At 32.3% G+C, this 24,455-nt stretch overlaps 2 protein-coding genes across 4 annotated transcripts; both read right to left on the reverse strand.

The window, feature by feature from the left end:
• Window positions 1-1,963: 1,963 nt before the first annotated feature.
• On the reverse strand, window positions 1,964-8,240 carry LOC114379531 (4-hydroxy-3-methylbut-2-en-1-yl diphosphate synthase (ferredoxin), chloroplastic). 3 transcript variants are annotated; one of them, XM_028338213.1, is made up of 20 exons: window positions 8,001-8,240; window positions 7,524-7,736; window positions 7,069-7,226; window positions 6,823-6,929; window positions 6,618-6,718; window positions 6,439-6,515; window positions 5,867-5,986; window positions 5,532-5,762; window positions 5,287-5,403; window positions 5,110-5,184; window positions 4,592-4,669; window positions 4,328-4,387; window positions 4,182-4,244; window positions 3,892-4,036; window positions 3,483-3,621; window positions 3,110-3,187; window positions 2,875-3,034; window positions 2,687-2,785; window positions 2,456-2,560; window positions 1,964-2,326 (listed from the first exon to the last, which is right to left on the reverse strand). In XM_028338213.1, exons 2-20 carry the CDS (start codon window positions 7,732-7,734, stop codon window positions 2,225-2,227), a joined length of 2,226 nt encoding a protein of 741 aa, XP_028194014.1. In that variant the 5' UTR covers window positions 7,735-7,736; window positions 8,001-8,240; the 3' UTR covers window positions 1,964-2,224. The 3 variants fall into 3 exon arrangements, with proteins under 3 accessions (XP_028194014.1, XP_028194012.1, XP_028194015.1); XM_028338211.1 differs by having other exon boundaries at window positions 7,524-7,753; window positions 8,001-8,232; XM_028338214.1 differs by having other exon boundaries at window positions 7,524-7,759; window positions 8,001-8,232.
• Window positions 8,241-10,682: 2,442 nt separating this feature from the next.
• On the reverse strand, window positions 10,683-15,022 carry LOC114378190. The gene is made up of 8 exons (XM_028336734.1): window positions 14,683-15,022; window positions 14,030-14,533; window positions 13,610-13,757; window positions 12,849-13,134; window positions 12,056-12,128; window positions 11,892-11,982; window positions 11,600-11,679; window positions 10,683-11,196 (listed from the first exon to the last, which is right to left on the reverse strand). Exons 1-8 carry the CDS (start codon window positions 14,752-14,754, stop codon window positions 11,017-11,019), a joined length of 1,434 nt encoding a protein of 477 aa, XP_028192535.1. The 5' UTR covers window positions 14,755-15,022; the 3' UTR covers window positions 10,683-11,016.
• Between the last annotated feature and the right edge of the window lie 9,433 nt (window positions 15,023-24,455).

A 24,455-nucleotide genomic window follows, 5' to 3' on the forward strand; every position in this document is an offset into this window, starting at 1 on the left:
TGGGCTTCGTTTAGAACAGATGGGTCAGGCGGGTCGGGTTCCAGGCCCAACACGTTATATTCTTCAGCGGGTTGCTCGTCCTCATCAGCCACTAAGAGGTTTACCCTAGAATTGCAACGATGACCACGATGGTAGCGTTCGTCGCAATTGAAGCATAAGCCTCGCTCTCTGCGCGAAATCAGTTCCTCTGGGGTGAGGCGTTTCAAAGGGATGATGGAGAGAGGCTTGGCTGCGGAACCTGAAGGAGAAAGAGGTAGCGAAATTGGGGGTGGGCCTGAGGGTGGAGGCTGAGAGGGAAATGGGGTCGAGCGAGGGCGCATCGCCCGTCGCGCCTCGAAGAGCTTTTCTTCTTGCAGTCGTGCAAGACCAGCAGCTTGGGTAACCGTTAATGGTTGCAATGGCTGAACCTCGCGACGAATATCCGCATTGAGGCCTGAGACGAAGCAGCTGAGGAGAAAGTGAGGTGGGAGACCCACGACGCGGTTCGCGAGATCCTCGAATTCAGAGAGGTAAGCCTGCATTGTGGTTTTCTGGGTTAATTTGAACAGGGCTCCAGTTGGATCCTCGTACTGGGAGGACGCGAAACGAGTTTGCAAGGCATGAAGGAAACTCTGTCAGGAGGAAAGTTGGCCATTACCGGCCATCCACTGATACCAGGCTAGAGCACGGCCGTCCATGTAGAAGGACGCGATGGTGAGCCGGTCGTGGTCTGGGGTGTGGTGATATTCAAAAAATTGAGTGATTTTGAATATCCAACCCAAAGGGTCAGACCCATCGAACCGGGGCACATCAAGCTTGACTCGAGGAGGATGGGATGGGGGTGAGGATGGGGAAGCATGGTGAGGTGAGGTGGGTGAAGGTTCAGGGGATTTAGTGGCCAAGGTTGAGATGAGAGTGTCAAGTTTATGGGTCATGGTCTATAGGCTTTCGCTGAGGCTGAGCTGATGGATGGTAAGCTTAGCGATGGCATCTTCCAGTTTGTCAGAATTGGATTTCGAAGCCATGAGTGCGAGACGAGAGCACCAAATTGTTAGGAACGCAATGGACAATTCTGGACTTCGAGGGCCAGACCTCCTAAAATAAAAGAAAGCTAAGTTTTGTGTTTTCAATTCATACTCTACCTTATTTCATTAGATGGTATTTATAATGGATTACAATAACAGAATTTGTAATTCTGTGATGACAGGTCCTAACATAAATGAGAGAATATTCCTAGTAATGGCAGACAAGATCAAGGCACAGATCCTTAGATGTCCAGCTCAGCAGAAACGGTTATCCAACTCAGCAATCCTGCTCAGACAAAGTCCTTGAGGTATACTGGTGCTCTGTTCTTCCTTCTTGGTCTAATTTCTCTAGCTGCTGCTGCTGCCTTGCTATCACAAGCAAATCTAATTCTTCACACTCTAGCTAGGGTGCCTAGATTTAATGCTAATCCACTTTCTTTTGATATTGTACCAGATTGTATTCATCAATTGATTATTAATGAAATGAGATAAGTTCTATGCATTAATTTTTTTTAATAATACAAGATAAAAGAATCAAAATAAATGAAAAATATAAATGCTACTAAAATATAAAATGTAAGAGAAAAATGATTATGTATTGATAGTGTAAAATTATTTTAAATGTAAAAGCTTTTAAAAATAAAAATTAATTAATAAGTTTAATGTATATACACCGATAATGTAAAACTGAGTTATTGAATTAGTTTAGTTGAAAAAAAGTTGAACCAATTGCAATTAATTTATTTCATGTTTGAAATAAAATTAGAATTTAATTTTTATGTATTGCCAATGTAAAAACTTACATAGTGAAGAATTATGATATTAAGATAAGGCTTAAATATGTTTTTGATTCCTAATATATACTCGAATTTTACATTTGATCCCTAATATTTGAAAAGTTTTGTTTTAGATCCCTAAAATTCTGAATGATACTGCTTGGCTAATATAGACAAGTTGTATAACTGGCACTATTCTAAGAGATTCTCATTATTATTGATGGCTGATGGGGCAAAGCAATACACTGTTATCTGTATACATGTTCTAGCTGTCGATTTCCTCACAACAAGCTTTAATTGGGATCTTTCTCAAAAGGAACTTAAAACTAGGCTCAAACTTAAGCATTGAGTGTTATCTTATATTACATGTGTACAATAATTGGATATGACAATGCTCATCTTACTATGGCCTTGAATGCCAATCTCAAAATTAAGCTCTTGCTTTTACTCCTCGGCAGGAGGGTCCACCCATCGTCCATGTTCTTTTATTAGATCGATCAAGGCATTGGTTGCATGCTCCATTGCAATTCCACGCTTCACCACAGTCTGTAATGGTAATAATTCCATTCAACTTGTTGTCAAAATCCATTCAGCATATATAGAAAATTGAAAACAAGTTTGGTTTTCTTTTTCAGTTTGTTAAGATTTAGTACTTGGGTATAAAGAACATGTTACCTTCCCAACATAGAGGTCAATCTTCCCGGGAGTGCCTCCCACATACCCAAAGTCTGCATCAGCCATCTCCCCTGGTCCATTTACAATGCATCCCATGATTGCAATCTGATGCAGGAGAAAGTAAACATTGTAAATAAAAGGCTTTTCTCATTTTGTGCAGATAAATCAATTTACATGGTTGCAATTGGATGGTAGGAGCATGATTTAGAGAGGAAAGGATAAGGAGATTACCGAAACACCGGGGAGGTGTGATGTCTTCTCCCGAATTTGTGCACTTACTTCTTGAAGATCAAACAATGTTCTGCCACAGGATGGACATGAGACATACTCCTGCAAGTTCAAGTTAGGCATATCAATAAATAACAAGGCTATTTCTATTTCCTAGTCAATCTATTTCTAGTCTGTGCTTGAATACATACTGTCTTTGTATTTCTCATTCTGCAGCCTTGCAACAAATTGAAAGAAGTGTTTCTAATAAATTCAAAATCCTTGTCTGGCGCTTCCAAAAGAAGTCCATCTCCAAGCCCATCCACCAGAAGGGCTCCAGCATCAGAACCAGCACCAATTACCAAGTCATCTCTATAATAAGAAGAAATGATTAGGTTTCACAAGGACTACATATTTGTTGCAAATTTACCATGACTAGAAAATTACCTGTGAATCCCATTTGGGAACTGAATATGGTGAATAACAGGGAAGTTTAGAGAATTGTCGGATAGGTACTCAAATAACCTGACACCAATTCAAATTTCCAAGATAACAGGATTAGAAAATTTCAATGAAATAATAAAGCTGTAGCATTTCTTTCTTTCCTTGTGTTATCTAAAAATAAATAAAGTTAGTTTTATGGAATGGAATCATATATACAAGAATCTCAGATCAATGTAGACTTGTAATTCATCAATTATGATTTTTACTATTTAGTGCCGATCAGTGAATTCAGAAAGCAAGGTCAGCCAGTTATTCAAATTGGATTCACATTGCCATATTGTTGCAACAAATAATTAATCATTTGCAGTATTCTCACCGCCTGGCCGCATGCACTCTGCTAATTTTGTCTTCTGTATAAGGAAGGTCATGGAGAAGCATAGTAGCATCAATGCCTTTAAGAATGTCCAGTTCTTCATAAGGCTCATCACCTCGTACAGACACAACCAAGCGTGTGCCTAAAAGGTCACCAGTTGATATAAGATCACATGTGAGTTTTGTAATGGAAGAGGAAAAGATGTTATCAAAGTACATGTTAAAAAAAATCCATGGACCTTCCTTTAAATTTTAACAGATGTAGATCCCCCTTTAGCTTTTATGTTATAACTCAAAGCAAGGGATCTCTACATAATTTTCAAAACAAGGTCTGCTTAATGTTATTAAATCTGAAGAGAGGTCCATGTAACTTATTTAGAATCTAAAAATAGGGGTATCAAAATGAACAGCACCTTGTGGCAAAAGCTTATAAGCTCTGGAAGATATTTCCTTAAGGTTTACTAGAACCATGGCATTGGGTAATGGCTTTGTTAGCTGTTCTGACAAAGGAGTTATAACCCCCATGCTAATATCTATCAGTCTCTTGAGTGCTAGTCGCTGATCACAGTACCCAAAATCACAAGGAGGAAACAAAAATCATTTCAATTGTCACATTGACATAGCAAAAATAGTTTGATGGATAATGAAGCAGAACAAGTAAATGCTTCTATTTAGACTTGGCTGCCAAAGTAGAGGTTCTTACAGCATCAGCATCATCTACAGGAGGAACTTCCCGTAATAAAATTGAATCTACAGTTGCCAGATCCTGAAAATATAAGACATACTATGTCAATAACTACTTATATAGATTCACAAGAAATTCATTAAACAAAATAGAGTAACAAAAACCTTAAATGGCATGCCAACAATGAGTTTGGCAGCAAGTGACTTGTAGAGGACCTCTGGCATCTGTAAAAATCAGTGCAGGAAAAATTTTCAGAACGACACTACGCAGCTCCAAATAATATAAGAAAAATAAAGAGAAATAAAATGTGATGCACATAAACAGATAAACTGATAGAGAAATCCAGTCAGACAAACAGAAGGTGAACAAGGGAAGCATTATCCAAATGTTTAATTTTATCAGCCAACAAAGCATTATCCAAATGTTACCTTTAATTGATCCAAGGAGACTGACATGAGAACAGAACCATCACGGTGCAGTACACCTCTGTAATCCACCTCCTCACCCTATACGAAGATGGAGAGTTCAGTAATCAATGTATGCGCAGTGCCAAAAGAAGGATAAAGTAAAAACAATTTCAGAGTTTGAGTGCAGTGTTTAAATAGTTTTAAGGTTTAATTTACCAATTTAGTCCCTATAGTTTTCAAATTTATCCCTTCTAGTTTCTATAGTTAATAAGTGGATGTTTTAGTCTCTTGAAGTTTGATCATTGAATATTTTAGTCCATGAAATTTACATTTTAATTTCCAAAAGGTTCCTATAGTTAAATTTTTTTAATTCCGTTAGTTAAAGAATTTTAACGGTAGAGATCTTTTGGGAATTAAAATATAAACATCAGGAATTAAAAAATTCACTTATTAACTATAGAGACTAAAATGGATAAGTTTGAAAGCTATAGGGACTAAATGGATAGTTAAACCTATTTTTAAAGAGTTTACAATATAACCTCTTTTTGCACTGGCAATTGACCAGATCGGCGCTGAAAGTCAAAATAATGTCTGTGCTTTTCTTCAAAAGGTTCCTGATGGAAGTAATGTCACCAAAGGTAAGTTCTTAGTATTTGAGGAAACCAGACTTTAGAAAGTTTAGGCATGTCTGGTTGAAGTGTTATTTTGAATCATACCACCCCCTTCTGGAGTTCAGAAGCTATCATTCCAAGATTTGCCAACCTTCTGCAAGGGTCTATCTCCTCCTCTGGTGGTTCTGTGAGAGAAACCCTAATTGTATCACCCAATCCATCCTAATGAACAGCATATTGTCAACATACACTGTAAGTTGGTAACGAATGCTACACAGATGGAATAATATTTTCATTTTTATGGCAATTTGAATAAATTTCATTTAATATGAAATCAATCACATGCATACCTGAAGAAGAGTTCCAATGCCTATTGCAGACTTCATCCTCCCATCCTCACCTTCTCCAGCTTCAGTAACACCCAAGTGTAATGGATAATCCCAGCCTTGGACATACATTTCAGCCACAAGTAAGCGGTATGCCTGAACCATGATAACTGGGTTGCTTGCTTTCATAGAAAAAACAAAATTGTGATAGTCTAACTTTCGGCATATCCTTGCAAATTCAAAAGCAGATTCTACCTGTCCAATCATTGCTTTGTAAGAAGGACAATTCTTTGAGGGACACACGTGAATACACAAAAGATGTGTACAGATGCAGAATAAGAGGTGGAAGAACTGCTTACCATTCCCCTAGGCGAGTCTCCATAGTAGCTCATTATACGATCAGAAAGACTTCCATGGTTTGTCCCAATGCGCATTGCTCTCCCATATTTCTTACATTTCTCAACCAATGGTGTGAAAACCTGGCATTTTATAAATCTTGAATAGGTCAACAACTTCATATTTCAGTCATGGTATAATTAATTCTAACAGATTGAAAAAAAGAAAATATACTTTCCAGTTTCCACACATCAAGGACCAAATACAGATATGACAGACATTTCTGGAAATGTTTTGTTTAGACTTTTGTTCAACTTCAGTAAAATCATATTCTTCTTTTTTTCTGGAAAATAAAGGATAAGGATAGAATCTTGTGGACAAAATGATACAGTATCCCACATCCATTTTTTGCATACTCAATTTTTAAGCACATTTACATGATACATAAATTATTCCCACATCTTCAGTAAGGACTAAGGAGGCATGTATGAGTGTATGACAGAAGAGGGACCTTAAAAGAAGTACTGATAAATTAGCATACAGCATGGTCTTCACCAAAAATTGAGTTATAAAACCAACAGATGGATGATTTAACCTTTTCAATATGCTCAAGTTCTTTCTGATAGTCTTCTTCTGTGTACTCTAATGTTTCAAATTGAGCCCGTCTATCAGCTGTAGAAGACCAACATCTTGGAATCAGAATGAAAGCCAACACATGAAAAAAAAAGTGAAGGAAAAACATATAAGACTAATGAATTAGGAAGAGATGCTTACCAAAATTTCCAGGGTTTACACGAATCTTATCAAAGCATTCAGCTACCCGCAAAGCAACAGAGGGAGCAAAATGAATATCAGCCACCAACGGTATGTTGTAACTGGGCAAAGATAAATAAGGACTCAGATGAATGCATAAAAAATATAGGCCTACAGCATCAACCATGTCGTATGACCTATATAGTTCACTATAATTTATGCTTACTTTTTCTGAACAAGGGTGTTTTTAATCTCAAAACAAGCATCAGCTTCTTTCTTCCCTTGAACTGTTATCCGTACAATATCAGCTCCTTTATCTGCTATTCTCATCACCTGCCAATAGACACCAGATAAATAAACATAACTACTCAATCCATGAGGCAGTTGTATTGGAAAAAATAGATAGGCATAACAGTATAAATTGGCCAGAAGCAAGTGTTATTAGTGCAAAGTAGAATAACAGTTGTATAACCTGTTCAACTGTCCCAGCAACATCCTTAGTGTCAGTCGTAGTCATGGTCTGAATTCTTATAGGATGCTCGCTACCAATAGCCACGTTACCAACCATCACTGTGTTTGTTTTTCTCCTGACAGTTTTGTGTAATGATTCACAATACTTTTGCCTAGGAACTACATTCAAAATATTATCCATGGATCAGGCCAAATGAAACTAACATAATGAGATAACTACTGTAGCATAAACACCCAAATAATCACTAGAGATGACATTTAGGAATGGAAATTGATGCACAAACAAAAAAGGTGATTGGTTCCACATCCATGTTTACCGATAAGCTAATAGTTATAGCTTTCAGATCACAGACATAATTTCTTACTTCTCAACAGGTCCAAACACACTGAAAGCAATCAAAGCTTTAAATGGCTCAACAAACAATAAACCAAAGCTAAGAAAGAAAGCAAGCATACCCAAAAGAGGGCTTCCTGGGGATGCAGGTTGAAGTTCAGCAATATCTTGGCCAGGATTTGAGTTCCTGATAATTGACACCCTTTTCCTCGCAGAAGATTTCATGCTCTTCAAATCGGAAACTCTCACAAAATCCATGCTTTTTGCAAACCCCAAACTGGAATCCCATGTCTTGAGGGTAGAAAACGTAGTTGGCACAGCTCCGGAAGCCATTTCTGAAGCGCAACAACACCTTAATCTCGCAGATTAGAAATTCAAACAAATTGAGTCGATGTTGGCAACACCATAGAAACCACGAAGTTTCAGAATTTAATCAAAACAAGCAGTCAAACAAACTGCTAACTTGTGATGAATTTCAAACTCGCACAACATATTTTATTTAGTCAACAAGAAAAAAATGACAGAAAACATTGACTACAAATTTTTTAATTGTAGCAGAAAAAGTTGAATTGAATTGAATTGAAGTAAAGTGAGTTTACCTGGTGTGGTGGAGATGAGAAGAAGGGTGTGGTGGTGGACCAAAATTCAGAGGCGTCTTTACAAATTACTACAAGTCTCTTTGCCTCTGATTTACAAAATTGCCTATGCAATGTAATTGAAATCAGTGAGCTGAATGAAACTAGGAAATAGGAATACACGACAAAAACATGGTTCGTAGGCATCTAAATCCAACATTCAACATTAATATTATCCTTTACTGCTAGCAGCCATACATGTGATTTCTGTTTTTAATTTCTCTCAACTTCCATTCTTGTTATTTCCTTTTCTAACCCCCTAATTTTTTTTTATTAACTATATTTTGTTTCTTTTTACGTACATGCTGGATAAGTGGTTTTTGTCTTAAGACTGCTTTTGAATTATTATCATATTTGAATTGTTATAAATTTCTGATACTTGAATTATTATCTTTTATCATTTTTGTTTCTCTCAACATAGTATGATATTTGAATTATTATAAATGTCTGATATTATATTTAATTTTTATAAATACAAAATAAAAAATAATTATTTTATATTGATTATTATTATTTAAAAATGAGATGTGATGTACATATAACTATTTTTATTATTTCTCTCCATTATATTATTTATTAACGGTCAAAATTTGTTGTATAATTTATTGTACTGTATAAATATAGTTTCGATCACTTGAAAAATTACTATGCCTCATATATAAAAAAGAATTAATTAACACTATTCATGTACTAACAAAATATACATCGAGCATGAAGAATACACACGCCCGAGGTATGCAAAACGAAAAAAATGAGTTCTAAAATTGATATTTGAAGGAGTTTCTCAATTATTTTACTATAAGAGAAACAATACCAATATATATTTTCACACACTCTTTTAAACATACTTTTTAGCTTTTATTGAAATAAAAAATGTAAATATCATTTCTTATTTATAATTTTATAATTTTTAATAAAATTTAACTGATAATAAAAAATGTGTTGAAGAATTTGTTCCTACCCTACTATTATAATAAAATAGATAAATCCAAAGAGAATATAGTGAATACCATAATTATATTAGGGATATAAAGGATATTCCATATTCTGCCATTAAAATAAAATAAAAAATGCCGCCATCGGCAAACAGGTCAAAATCGTCACCCAGCTTAACGAAAGTCCACTATAAGAATTAAATTGCATCATTATTTTGTTAAAATAAAAAATAATAAAGATATTAAGTGAAAAGGTAAAAATATTTAAATAATTTAAAGACAAGGAAATTATTTTTGTTTTTTTCTTCTAAATTTACCTTTTTTTCTCTCTTGTAAACACCTAAATTTCAATTTCGTAAATAGTCTCTTATATTAAATTGGAGTTAAATTTTATCTTTTTTGGTTATTATTTGTTGATCACTCTATTTAAATAAAATCACATGGTTTATAATAAAAACAAAAGTTAATAATTTGACCTAACTATCATTATTAAAATCTCGAGCAAACTTGTTAACTTTAATTCTGTGAGTTGACTTTTAGTAGGCTTTATGCAAAATTGGTAGACTCATGAGTTTATCATGAAGTCACTGACTCAACAAGTTAAAAAATTAGGCCAAAACACAGGTTGATTTGAGTTGTTTTCTACACATTTAGGATTTAATATACATTTATTTAATGTATTATTTTTAAATTGAAGAACTTTTATCTTTAACAACATCAATCGCTTGTTCTCTATCAACATGAAACTCTCGATGGGAATGCTCTGCCATTACTGTTACATCCGCAAGTTATTATTTAGTTGTGATGCTTCACTAGATTTAATTATTTAAATATTATAAAATTTATGATTTATTATTTTATTTAATTATGTAGTTAAAATGCTTAATTGTCATATTATTTTTAGGTATTTTGTTATTATTTTATATAAAATAAACAAAAATCTACCAATCAAGTTCATAAGTTAAGTTTATGAAACTCTCACAAATTTATTTAAACTTTTAAGTTACATAACTCAACCTAACTCAATTTAAATTTGATGGAGTTGATCCTAAAGTTATTCTAAACTCATTTTACTTGATTTTTTTTATGGATAAGGACTCACCACTCCAGGAGCATGATCTTTAGTTACCCTTGAATGTGAGATTTTTAATCTCCTCCGAACGATATGTTTGTAGTTGTTATACATTAGTGAAGTTTTGATGAAGATCAAAGTTGAAGACTTATGTATATTGTATAAACTATCCTTATCTTAACTAAGTCCGACTCAAATGATCCATCTAGGACATTAAAATTATAATTGGCTTAAAAGAAAGACTACAAATTGAACCTAAAATTGAACCTACTTTGAAAGAACGAACTTAGCCATTTTAAAACTTTGTTGTTGGACTAAAAATGTCGAGAGATATTGAATCCAAAGTGAATCAAACCTTTTCTTATCATATGTAATCTTTTGCATTATGAAATTAATGAGTTTTAATCATTTATAATAACTGAAACACGAAAAGGATCTTGAAAGATATTGATTTGACTTTTATAAAACCAAATTGAATTCTACGGAATTTTGAAAATTAATGGTTCTATCTTTTTAAATTTTAAATCCTAAATAAAGGAAGCCTTCTCATTGAAACAAAAAAACGAGAAAACCAAGCTAGAAATTAGAATTGGATCATCAAGTTTTCATTGAGCTTTTGCTTGGATAAAAAATAGAAAGTGCTTAAAGCTTTCAAGTTGTGCTATTTTATTTCACAAATAGGTTTTGTCTCTACCAAAGATTACCAAAAAAAAAAGGCTTCTTGTTTTACTGTGGCGACAATGCTTAGTACAAAGAAATAAACAAAATGATTCCACAGCAATAGAAACTCTAGTCCTAAGTTATTCTCTATAACGACAATATAAGCTGTACAATGAAGTTTGGTTCTTATGTACACAGTAGTAAAATCCTTCCAAAGCTTAATCGCCTATACAATGTCAATTGACAATCAGTTCTGCCAATTCCCTTAGCTTGATTGATAATAAGAAAGTTAACAAGCCATACAGACACCGATTCAGCTCTGACTTGATATCCCTTCTTGTGTCATCGCTGAAGAACCACGCTGCAGCTCTGATAAAGCTTGCCATCTTCTTCTCCATCTAGAAGACTCCAAAAGAATTGAACTTCCACTCATCACCACGCCAAACCCAGCAAACGTTGCAAGAAGGATTGCCAAAACCGCATGCTTACCAACCTGCAATTGACCAAGTTAATTGAATGAAGTTTAGTAAATTTGCGATTCTTCATGTGGGACCATGTTTTGAACACATTGTCATACATTTGACTAAGTTCTAATGTTCGAATTTTGACTAATTTTATTTTCCTTTTGGTAATAAAAAATTCAGGTGAATGAGAGGTGGTCTGATTCTATGATCAGGATTCAGGACATGTTATGAGCCTGAGGGCTTAAAGTGGTAAGCTGGATTTGGAACCAATTTTTTGTCACAGCTATTCCATCTTACCAATATTTGAACTAACCCTCGATGGCTGATCCTGATTCCTTTGACTATCTATTTCTCAAAACAACATTGTCAATATTGGCGTGATGTGAAAATTTGTGTAATAAGAATTTAGCTTATATCAAAATATATTATTACCAAGGGGTAAAATATGTGGGCGAATATGACCACCAAAACAAATTGGACAGATGCATAAATCCAGATGAACCTGCTCTTCACTGGAAAACAAAATTGAAGTTAGGATTTGCATATGTTAGTGAAACCCAACCAAGCATTAACAAAATTAGTAAAAAACAAGTATCATGAATAATAATTCTCTAAAAGTATCGTGTAATATGATACAAACCAATAGCAATAGCCATTTTCAGTGTGATGAGTTTCACAGACAAGTATCTTGACAATATTTATCGAGTATCTTTAGTGAACGTACCCATGGTTGATGATGTTACGGAGGAGAGTAGACCCAGTGCACAGGCAAACGGAAGAGAGATGAAAATTGCCTTGGTTCTCATTCTTCCAACCTGTAGAGAGTTGAATAACTTAGACTACACAAAATTGTAACTTTGATAGATCTGACAGGATTTTTTTTCTTACCAACAGCTGCTCAAGGAAACAGAAATAAGCAAGCATGTTGACAATGACAAGCACTGGGAGTTCCTGCCAAGCCCTGTCAAATTAAGCAGAAAAATTAAGTTATTCTGTGTAACAATGATCTATAGCTCAAGAAATACACAAAAAGAACACTCTATTCAAGCCGTGTCTTGTAAAAACTACTTGAAGTATGAGAGTTGCAATTTGAACTAGAGATTCCAAAGAATAAACCTCCAACTTCAACAAGAAGTCAGAGATCTGAATCTGATTGCTATGAAAGTAAAACACGTGATTCACGTCATAAAGTTATCATAGGATATCCAAACCCTGTGAAAATTCTGAAATGATATGCAAGTTTCTTATTTCAATTTGGACGCAGGACAGTAAACTTGGCCCCATATTCTAGATAGTGCCATAAAAATTATGGCGTATATAAAGTGAGAGTGGTAACTACGGAAAAGTAATGCAAAATTTAGTTAAATAATGACTGAGTGGAAGGGTTGGTACATGATTATTGACATATTGAATTAGCATGATTCTAAAAACAAATTGGCCATAAGATTCTATGATATCGATTTAGATCCCAATCCAAATGTATTAGCATGACTAATTCATGGCATACTAGTAAGTAGTACTGATATTTAATTATATAAGAAATAAGAAAATAACTACAAATAAACAATAACAAAGCCTTATTCTACTAGATGAGATCGGCAACATGGATCACACAATGACATTCGGCACAGTTAAAAATCAAAGCTTCAGGAATATTATATAAGAAAATAACTACACATACCTGAAATCATCTCCCTGCTCGGACCTTGCTCTAGTATTCTGAGTTCGAACACTTCGGATCCATAAGAGAGTGACAGGGAGGTTCCGAACCTCATCCTTGCACACATCACAGGTCTTGTTACCCTTGATACTAAACCATTTAATAGCACATTCTTGGTGAGCCAGAGCAAGTTCACCCTTGCAGCTGCATTCCATCTTTAATGTCTCACCTCCTTCACATAGATCAACCAGACAAATTCTGCACACGGCTTCCTCTTCAGCAATATCTTCACCATCATCACCATTTTCTGAACCAAAAAAGGCTTTCAAGTTAACAAGTGCATGTAGGTTCCAAAACAATCTGTTCTAGATTGAGAAATTAAACAAAGATGCATCGAAAGATAGTGGGGAAATTTTTAAAAAGGAAAACTTTTAGCTATTTTTAAGTGCCAAGAAGACAAAAGACACCCCTCCATAAAATAAAAAATTTATTTTAAACAGGAAGTTCTGGGAATAACACAACAGAAACAGATAGATATAATAGATATAATAGATATAAATGTATACAATGTAATATGAGATGTCAATTTTTTATATTCAAATAATGCATATGCTAAAAAGAAGTCATACAATAACAAATATAATGTTAATATTTTTCCTAGCTAACAATATTTGACAATGACATGTCATAACTGTGTCAATCCAGAGAATCTCGTTAGAGTTTGGACATGAAAATTTTATTATTTGTCATGAGTACTTATTCAAGTGCTTATAACAAGATACCTGTATCCTTTGTTGTTTCATTCACTTCAATTACGCGAGGAGTGGATGGAATAATGCGGAAAACCGAATCCATTCTCCTTATGCCTTTTTCTTTGGTATTAACAGGCACTGAACGAGAACGAGCTATCATCCCCTGGGTCTCTCTTCCCTGCAAAAGAACCAAACAGATTAAAGCAAAGAGTACACATTTATATGATACAAGACTCAATTGAGATTAATTGGACCATAACCACATAGTGATCATCATTCCTATTCACACATAATTTTCCATTTAAGCAATTATTTATCTTGCTTCTAAGGTCCCATGAAACAACAAGTTTAATTTCAATAATTAAATCCTTATTGAAAAGACAAGATGCCCATTAAGTAAAGAGTGATTTGAAAAATTAAAACTTTACAGCTATAGGCTAGAGATCTTACACATGGAGAAGCACCAAGAGTTCCACAAAGAACAGATTCTACGTTTGCACGCCCAAGTTCTTCCACTGGCAACGAAGACGTTCTCTTAATCTTAGGAGTAAACATCTTCGTGAGAGACACTGATCTTGGGATTGAAGGCTTCTCTTGATGACCAGAAAAGGAACCTTCTTGAGCTGCAGTAGTAACAACCTTTTCAACATCGGGCGATGGTGCACGATTCCGGAAGCCGAATTTCGGTAAGATGTTTCTCATGGATGATTTGGCTCTGGTCGATGAAGAAGTAGGCCTTGGAGCATCAACAGAGCGAGAAGTCGCAAGAAAATTCACTTTCTTCTGACTAGGAGTTGGACTTGGCGTCAGTGGCATCCTTATTCTTACAAGATCCTGAGAAGACTCTTCCGATGTTCTGGTCGGTATTTCCAGCTGCAGATTCGGTCGCTTCCATTGATTATTAGAAGCACGCAAGGTTTCATTTTCATCGGTTACCTTCATTGGATCATCAACCTATAAACACAACAACAACAACAACAACAACAAGAACATGGAACAGAACTGAATTGAAGATATGATGTTGGCTAAAGTACAAAGGAGAGCAACAAAGTGAAAAGCAAAAAAAAATAAAAAAAAATAGTAATATGTATGTATGTATGTACCTTGTGAAGTGAATGAGAAACCGTTGGTTTGGACGAAGGTGCGTTGTGTTTTTCTTTTTGATGAGCACTCATTTTCTGGTGACGAAGCAAAGCAACAAGTTGGAAGTAACCAGAAGAGAATAGTACTAGTTTGCTATTGCTTAGTGCGTGTTGTGTTTGTGAATTGAAACAGCTTAAATTGGGTAACGGAGATAAAATTGAGCATTTACGAAACAAAGTGGGAGGCTGTCCTGCTCTCACTCTCCCACACACACACTCTTCTTTTCTCCACTATGCTCTGGACTCTCGCCTCATACATTTACGTACCAAATTTTTCACTTGCACTCACTTTTGTATTCATCATCAACTCCTAAAATAATATTCTATCTTGCCTTTTCTATCCTCCTTTTCATATTATACCATGTTTTAGAGAAAAAAGTATTATTTCAAAATAGATGTTATTTTAAAAAATTAACGTTAGATTAAAAAAAAATCGTTTATTCATGTTAATAAATGTTTAGTGAGAATACTAATATATACGAAAAATAAATAAGTCATTAGTTAAAGAGATAAAAGGTATATTTAGAAGTTATTAATATTTTATTTAAAATTTAATAAATTAATTATATTTATTAATATTTGTACCAAAACCTTAAACGTCATATAATTTGGAATGAAGTGAGTAAGATAAAATTTAATTTATTGACCAATTTTGATTAAAAAAATGTATAGTTTTAAAATTTATTCTTAATATTAATGAAATATATTTTATTTTTTTCAAATATTTTTATTAGTTTTAATTTCTTTAATCTCTTTCAAAAAAATTGTTTAGTTTTAACTTTTAACATGATATAATTTATTTTATCATCACGGCAATTATAGGTGTAAGATTTTTTTTGTGTGCAATTATAGGTGTAAGACTAGTGTGCAATATTTGGTAATAGTACAGAGTAAAGTACCGAATCTCTGATGATTTAGAATGAGACGTCATATTACTTACAATATTACAGAGTAAAGTGCTAATCTATAGTGAGAAAGAAATAGAAAAGTGACAATATTTGGTAATAAGATTAGCATTTGAGTGTCACAAATTTCTATTCTTATAAACCAGCTGGTAATAGAAGGTTACTGATTTGAATATAAGCTTTTGTAACAATTGTTATGATCGGAAAGTTCAAAGTCGGTCATGTGAATTAGCACTAGATTAAACATTTTTCATTTTTATTTCATTTGTAATTCCTTTAGAAGTGTTTTGATTAAACTCATCGAGATTGAGATGACCCATTTTAGAAACCCTTGTGTTGAAGGTACGTGTCTATGACTTTTGGACCCTGGCAAGAACAAGAAGAAGAAAAGAATTAACTGAAGCGTTAGATAACTTTCATGAGTAGTGCTTCTCCACTATTCCAACGTGAGATGATGACGAATGCCGGTGCATAAGGTAGGTTAGTTATGCACTTTCCCATAGTTTGAGCTTGTTTTCAGGATCAGTAACCAACTTCCTTTTGAGTCACGCAATTCTTATGAAATTTCTTCAGACAAGGTGTAAAAACTCAATCTTTTTCTATTGTTTGTTCTTTAGTGAGAGGGGAAGGAGAAAAGGAGCAAAGTAGTTTTCATCTTTTTCTATTAAAACGAGTAAGGAAACATCATCATTAAACTCAATCTTTATGTATTCGTACTAATAATACATAATTAAGAACTATATATATAGTTTGCGTTCATTTACAATATTATTTCAGTTTGAATTAATTTGTTAATTGTCCCAAATTGATATTATTAAGTACTATTTTGAATATTACTTATATTTGATGATCATTAATTGATGTCAATAGAAATAACACATGCGAATTCTTGACAACACGAAATAAATTATTTAGTGCTTGTATTTAATGACTCTAGAGCTTTCTTCCGGCATAAATATGGTAGGGTTGCGAAGATGACCTTTAATAGTTTTATTTGGATACTCTTTTCCTACTAGCTAATTTGGTCTTTAGGGAAAATTGAGTGGAATGTAACCTCAACTAGAATTACATCTTGGCTACATCATTGAGATAACACATATTTGATATATTTATCTAAAACAGAACAAATATAAATATGTATTAGTATATAGATTTTAAATATTTTTTTATTTATTCATGAATTTTATTAATTTTTATCATATCTTATACTAGTAAGTTCTAATGAAATAATACTAATTCAATTTTTATATTTGTTTGGATAATATATTTTAACTATATTTATAATTTTATATTAAAAAGGTTATCTTAAAATATGACTAGATTTAAATGAATATATCTAGAATAACAATAAGTTAAATAAAAGTCTTACAAAATATATCATTGAGATGAGTTCTTATTTGGTCCTTAAAATTTAAGGTTGTCTTATCACTTCATAGAATACATGCACATAATACTAATAGTATTCTAATGATATATACAATCAAAGTTTAACGAAGTTTGATTGTTAAAAATGAAGTGAACTAGTAATAGTAGATTTTAAGTTTACTTACCTTAGTTACCTATCATAGAGTATAAGGGTCTAATGTACTATAATATTACCTGGAGTTATAGATAAATTCAAATAAAATTATATTGATTTCATTTAAATTAAAAAAGGGTGTGTTTGTCCATATATATGTATATATGAAAATATTAGACAACGGGTATTTTTTGTTTTGGGTACATAAAAAAATTAATATTTTAGTTATCAACTTTTATTTTCATTTTTTTACCGCAAAATTTAAATGTTATTAAAAATATTATATTTTCTTAAAAAACACTTCTATTATAATTTATATGAATTTCATTGTATCTAATTATTCTTGAAATTAAAGTAAAAATTAATATTGTAAAAAGATTATATTAATTTAATAATTAATTAAAGCACAAATTAAATATTTGTACACCAACAAGGGAATACAGAATTACAATAAGCGTGACCACTGATAAGTCAGCATACTCAAGTTTGTCTTTCACATTTATTTTCTTTAGACCCATTTTCTAGGGATATATACGTGAATCAGAGGAAAGTTTAATGGTCTACCCATTATCATCATTCTCAATTTCATCGCTTCCACATTGAATTAAAATTAACATTGAACATTACATAAGTATTTCGAGTGGACGGCCATATGATTATGATTATTCAGAGTTGTGCTTTTCCCATGGATATATACTTGTGGTTTTGATGCAACCAAAATAAATATAAAAATAAAAATAAAAATTGAAGAGTACCCTTTAGCTTTCTCCTACTGCAACCACTTTGATTACGTGTTAGAGACGACACACAACATTCGAATGGTCAGATTAATTACAAATTTACGAGTCCTCCAACAATGTTAGGACTGATCGTGACATAGTATATAGTATTTTCTTTGTTTTGGTTCATAATTTGTTTAATATTTTGTGTCTTTAAATGTGCCATGTCATTTTAAATTCGGGATGCACAAACAAAATGTAGAAGAGGTTGGGCCACCGTCACCGACTTAAATTCATTTATATGACAAGGAAGGAGCAAGGTATGATAGTTGAGATCTCATGGCACCATTAATGTCTCTTCTTTTTTTTGGGTAAAAATGTTTTTTAATTAATTTGTTCATTCCCAAATATAGTTGGATGAGAGCTAGTATTTTACTTCTGGATTCGTCCGTGCAACCTCAATGCAACGTAACTTATTATCATTATTGCAAAATGTGCTGCAAATCACAATTGGTTGCTTCTGGAATTTGACAAAGACGGATGAGCTAGGCTAGCCTTTCTAAACTTGTACATATTGATTAAAAACTTAATACTAGTTATAAACTTATCATTAATTTGTTATTTAATCATTATAATTATGTTTTTTAGATATAACTTTCATTTTAAAGAAATTAAAAAATTGTTCGTATGAGAGAGGTGTTGGCAACAATCACGAGTTAACCGACACCATTAATAAAGTCGCTACTTTAGCGAATAGAAGCAAAATATTAATCATGTGAGCAAAGATAGAGAATTAAGAAAATAAATCACCTTTCTCCAAGATAGAAGTAATAAATATAAATCAATGACTGGTTGACAGCATATATTTGTTCTTTTTTTTTTTACTGCATATATTTGTTCTTATACAGCTAAAGAAAAGTTGTATATTAATTGCTATATATTACTCCAAAGTTGGAGAATGTTGTTTGTTTTTAGTCTCTCTTGGCACCATTAATATATTTGTCCCTCGAACTTTTTGAATGTTGTTTGTTTTTAGTCTTCTACAGTGAATTGAGGAACTAAAAAAATATATTTTTTAGTTTTTCTTTAGTCTCTTAAAGTAGAATTGAGGAACTAAAAACAATATTCCTTGAATTTGAGGACTAAAATAAAAATATTTTAAACTAAAGGATGAAAATAAAAATTATCCTAAATTTAAAGGAGTAAAAACTTATTGATTATTTATTTTTGTATAGTTAAATTTATAACAAATAAATGTGTTTAAATAAGTAAATTATTTATAGTGAACTATTTAAATTATGATATAAATTTTAGTTTTAATTATTGATTTTTTTTATAAAAAAGCTATTAAGTTTAATTTAAAAATAGATATAAAATATGCTAAATTGAAAGACATAGGCCTTGTTTGTTTTCTATTTCCAAAAACAATCTTTTTTTTTATCACCGTAGCATATTTAAAAGTGTTTGTCATATAAACATAATTTTGTTTTTTAAAGATTTATCTCTTGAGCACTTGAACATAACACTTAAACAAGAGGACGGAAAAACATCTCATAAGTGTTTAGGTTTTTTGAAAAATTATTTCTGAATAATATAAAATTATTTTGAAAACATTTTTTTTTAAAAGTGAGAAGTAAAGCATAAAAGCTATTATGGCAGAATATTTGCTCAAACGATTTTTTCAGTTCGATTCTTGTCAGAAATTGTTGGATGATCTCTGCTAAAAGAAGAAATTGTTGGATGATCATTAATCGATTACAATACCGCATGGAAGAAGTTCCTTGGGTCAACGAGTAAATAGTACATCTTTACAGGCGGAGAGTTTATATACTTGCTTTATAATGATTTAGCCAAAAAAAATCTTGTTAGACTAAAATAGAGTAATTAAAACGAACAAGGTTGTTGATGGTCAAAAGTGAATTAATTACAGTTTAAATTATTGTTAGAAGATGTGGTTTATATTGAGTACTATTTAGATTTTAGAGTTATGATATGTGATATTTCATAAATTTAAATACCTTATTAATATTCTTTACTTATTTTTATCACTTATCATGGTTATGTTATTCTTTCTTTTTTTCTCTCTTCATATGTGATGAACCACATTTTGGGGTATATAAATAAAACATTTTCTTATATTTAATATTTCACCTTATTTTAACTTAATCATTGCTCATTGGATTGTTTAGCATTATTCATTTTCTTCTAAGTTGATACTGACTTAACTAGTTAATATACATATAAGGTGGGCTGGAATAGTTTTTTTTTTTACTAAATCTAATATTTTTTTACGATAAAAAACTAATTAACATACTATTTGAAAATCCGACTTTATAATAACTAGTAAAAATAGAAGGGTTATCGCACCAGTTTACTCGTATTTTTATTTCATTAAGTTCAATATATTGTAAATTTATGTTATTATGTATTGATGAATGTATTAGTTTAAGTTTATTATTTTTTTCAAATACATGTATATGGTTTTTTTTTTTTACTTTTTTTGTGTCAACTATTTATGGTACTATGGTAATTTGATTTTTGTGCATTATTCTAATCATATAAATATTTTTTTTAAAACAAGCAAGCATGTCAAAGATAGTTAGGTTTCTTAATTTCGTGTTTGTATATCCACATTTTTACTAAACTAGCTGAGTCACTAGCTTTCGAGCGGAAAAACACTCGAACCATATAACGTTTCCATTGGTCCATGTCGATAGGGAACATAACGACCGAGTTTATGCTCCTAGTTGATGGATGTCTCCCATATGGACCTACCTGGCCACCAACGTCCTACCCCAAGAGGCATCAGAAGCCAGAAAGGTAAGACACCAAGCTTCACACTATGTTATCATTGACAATGAAATGTTGAGTCATCTTGAAGCCATTGCTGAAGTGTGTCGACAAAGATCACACGAAGTATGTCCTGGACAAGCTAGGTACACAGAGGAATTTGCCAAATGCACACAGGAGGTCGGAGCATGGCAGCTAGAGTCATCTGCATCGGTTACTTTTGGCCGACCTTGAGAACAGACTGCGCTGAGTATGACAAAACTTGCAAGGAATGCCAAGAATTCAACAATGTTCACCACATGCCACCCACATCACTCCATAGCATCACATTCCCTCACGGTGCATCCACTTTTTTTTGTTCTCGATATGTTTTATCTGTGCAAATAAAAAGGCCAATAAACAAACAGAAGAATATGGAATAATTACAACTCCAAAAAATACTAAGTAAAAAAATCTAAAAACAATATTTTCGGCAATAAAATCAAATAGTAATTAAAAAACCAAGCAAATAACAATCATAACAATTAATTGAACAAAAGAATGGGCGTGCTTACATTCCTCATGCCCTTTTCCCTAGCAATATAACTAGAAGATCGCCTATCTTGCAGATCACATCCCATTTTCAGAAAGTTTCTCAAACATTCCATAAAAATGTGCATAATCATAAAAAAATCTTATAATTAACCCACTTGTCGGTGCCATTGTCCTTCTTTGCTCAGTTTGAAATTGATGGAAGTCAAGGTGGTGACTTCACAATTTGTTGCGCATAAAGAAAAGGGACACTAGTACGAGGATATTGAATTGATAAAAAATAAAAACAAATGCAACGTACACATGTGTGAAGTGAGTAGTGAGAGTAAATATTTAAAAAACTGGGGTAACTAATTGCATAAATGAAGGGTAAATAAAATATTTGAATTATATACACCAAATGGGATAATATAATTACATTTTTTTGTATTATTATATACTACACTTGAACAAAAAAATTCACATGTCTTTCAAGTGAAATAATTAAAAGAAAGAAAACCTCAAGTTGTCCATCAAGTCTTCAGAATTCTCTCTTAACAAATCCATCATAAAGATTAATTTGATTGTCTCCAAACATTGATTAATTTAATTTTTATCATATATAATGGGGAAAGATATCGCACTCCTGTTTGGATAGACTTTACTAAAAATTCTAATAATTGAAATACGTGGAGAAACTCAACTCTTCACACAACAGAAACTTGGGAGTAGTGTAATCAGATATCCACCAATTACATTAATGCTAAGCGTATGTAGGGACTCATGCTTGGTGTGACATTATAATTTTGACCAATTGCATATCTTCACACTAAGAAATGCAATTTTAACTCAAAACACAATTTCTTCAAAAATATGTTTTTTTTTTCTCCTAGGCTGTTATAAACACAAATCTTCTTGGATAGACTTTGTTATTATTTTAGAATTTGAGTTCACATTCAATGGATTCCTTTTGAAAAACTTGACGAAGGGTGTGTTAAGGCAAAATAGAGGAAGAAATAAACCAAAAGAGAGAGAAAGAGAGGGTCTTGCGATATTGCATGCACCCATGAAAAGTACTTACAATTTTTACACAAGTTAATTTGCCTCTTGAACAAAACATATCCTCGATCTTAGTTCCTTGTCACAAACATCATCATCAATGTTCCTCACATGCCTCATATTTCATTGTAAGGAACAAATCTTGAAATACAAGGAATCAAACATTTAGGTGAAGAATTTGATGATGTTCTTCCAGCACATGAAGACCAAGAATAAACACAACGTTTCTAAATTGTCGTGAAATTTTCTCAAAGTTCAAAACTGCTTCCCTCCGGAACCTTTCCAACTTCATAATCATCATTTTCTAAATACCTATACCAAGAAAGAAATATGTACAGATCATATCAGATATGGTGAAAAAAAAACTGGATTTGATTCTATTAGAAAGTACTCTATTTTTTTTAGTTAACTTAATTGTTGTAATTTGTGCTAGCTTAAAAAAAAAAAACTGTTATAAGAACAGTTGTTGCAGATTTAAGAAACTTGGCCATCAAGTGCAGCTTGCTTTAGATAACACAATTATCTCTAATTAAACTCATATCACCAATTAAGTTATTTTTTTTTATCTCATCTAGTCTATGCATATTTGAATTAGTTCTTATCTTACGAACTTGGTTTCTCAAATCATTTTCAATTGTTGTATCCATATATATATATATATATACTACCTACACATTCAATGTAATTCATGCACATTTTATTTTCTCCTTTATTTCTTTCTTTCTTGGTATCAATTGGTGTTCAGAAAATGGAAAGGTTCAGATAAAAGGGAAGCAATTCTCGAGTTGAGAAAATTTGCAGCCACGGCTAAAAACATTCTCGTAACTATTTATAAGTAACATCATCATCAAACTTTTAGGTAAAGGACATTGATGATTGTGTTACTGGCAAAAAACTACGAGATCTGTTTAGTTCTTGTGGCACAATAACTATCACATAAAAGTTATGCAAGAGCAAGAGAATTTGTTTTTGTATTCTTCTTCTCTAACCCTGAGGAGGCTAATAATAAACCTGTAAGTACTTTTCTTGGCTGCATGCAAGACCAGTAGGGGCCTGATAGTGTGCTTTGTTAAAATTTCTACATGCATTTTTTTTTGGATTGGATGGGTTAAAGAGTAAATCATGAATTTTTTGTAGCGCTTTTCAATTATTTTCTTCTTTTTTTTCTTGCTTCTATTTGTATTGATTAATTTAGTCTATGGTGAAATATGTATTCGATTTTGAAGGAATTTCTTTTTCTTTACTCATTTGCATCTTATGTTGTATTGAGAATTTTGTGTAATCTTGTAATTTGTGAATGAAGAATTTTCCAAGTTTCAATAGAAGATGGGGCATAGGTTTGTTTTGTATTCTTCTTTGTATGTTTGATAGTGTTTCTTTAATTTTTATCGATTATCATAAAATGAGGTTTTACTTGATTCATGATAATTTCGGGCAAGTCATTTTATATTAAACCAGCAATTGAAAGAAATTAATTAGTAACACTAAATCACTGAGTTATTCAATTCCTAATCAATTTCTTCCATTTAATTAGTTTAACCCTAATTCCTTAGTGATAAATCCTTTTTTTCCTTACTATGAATCATAATCCCTTAAGTGAGCAAGATTACTCATAACTCATAGGCATTAAGAGAAGGAAATTCACATGGAAGCATACAATATATTAGTATCCCTAGGCTCAAGAATTTTAAAGTTTATTGAACTGAAAGAGTCTAAATTCCAATAAATCCAATAATTAAATAAAAAAATAAGAGAAGGATTTAGAAAAGAAATTAATCAAAATAAATTCAAATAAAGATTCATCCTAACCTAATCTAGAAATGAAACAAAATTTATGAAAGAAAGATGAAAATAAAGTCATTAATCTTCAAGTAATGTTGTAAATATTAAGATATTTTAATATCTCAAGATTCTTAACACGCGTTCACAAGTCACACCCTATATTTTTTATTTTTTAAAGAGGAGAGTGTATACAGATTTAGATTTATGATCATAATGTAAAAATACAATGCTACTCAACTCTTAAAAGCCCCATAGGCAAGAGGCAAAACTTAAGCATACATGTTTATACAAACCAAAATAGCTTTACTCCTTGGACCTGGCGAATTCAGACACTGTCGTCTTTTCTGTATATGAGTTGATAAAAGAACTAACTATACGAACTGCAACATCAATCAATTTCCAAGCTAACTAAGACTACAAGCAGAAGAAGAAGGTAGAGGAGTAGAGGAT

Source organism: Glycine soja, chromosome 12 (genome assembly GCF_004193775.1).
Source record: "Glycine soja cultivar W05 chromosome 12, ASM419377v2, whole genome shotgun sequence".
NCBI classification, from domain to species: domain Eukaryota; kingdom Viridiplantae; phylum Streptophyta; class Magnoliopsida; order Fabales; family Fabaceae; genus Glycine; species Glycine soja.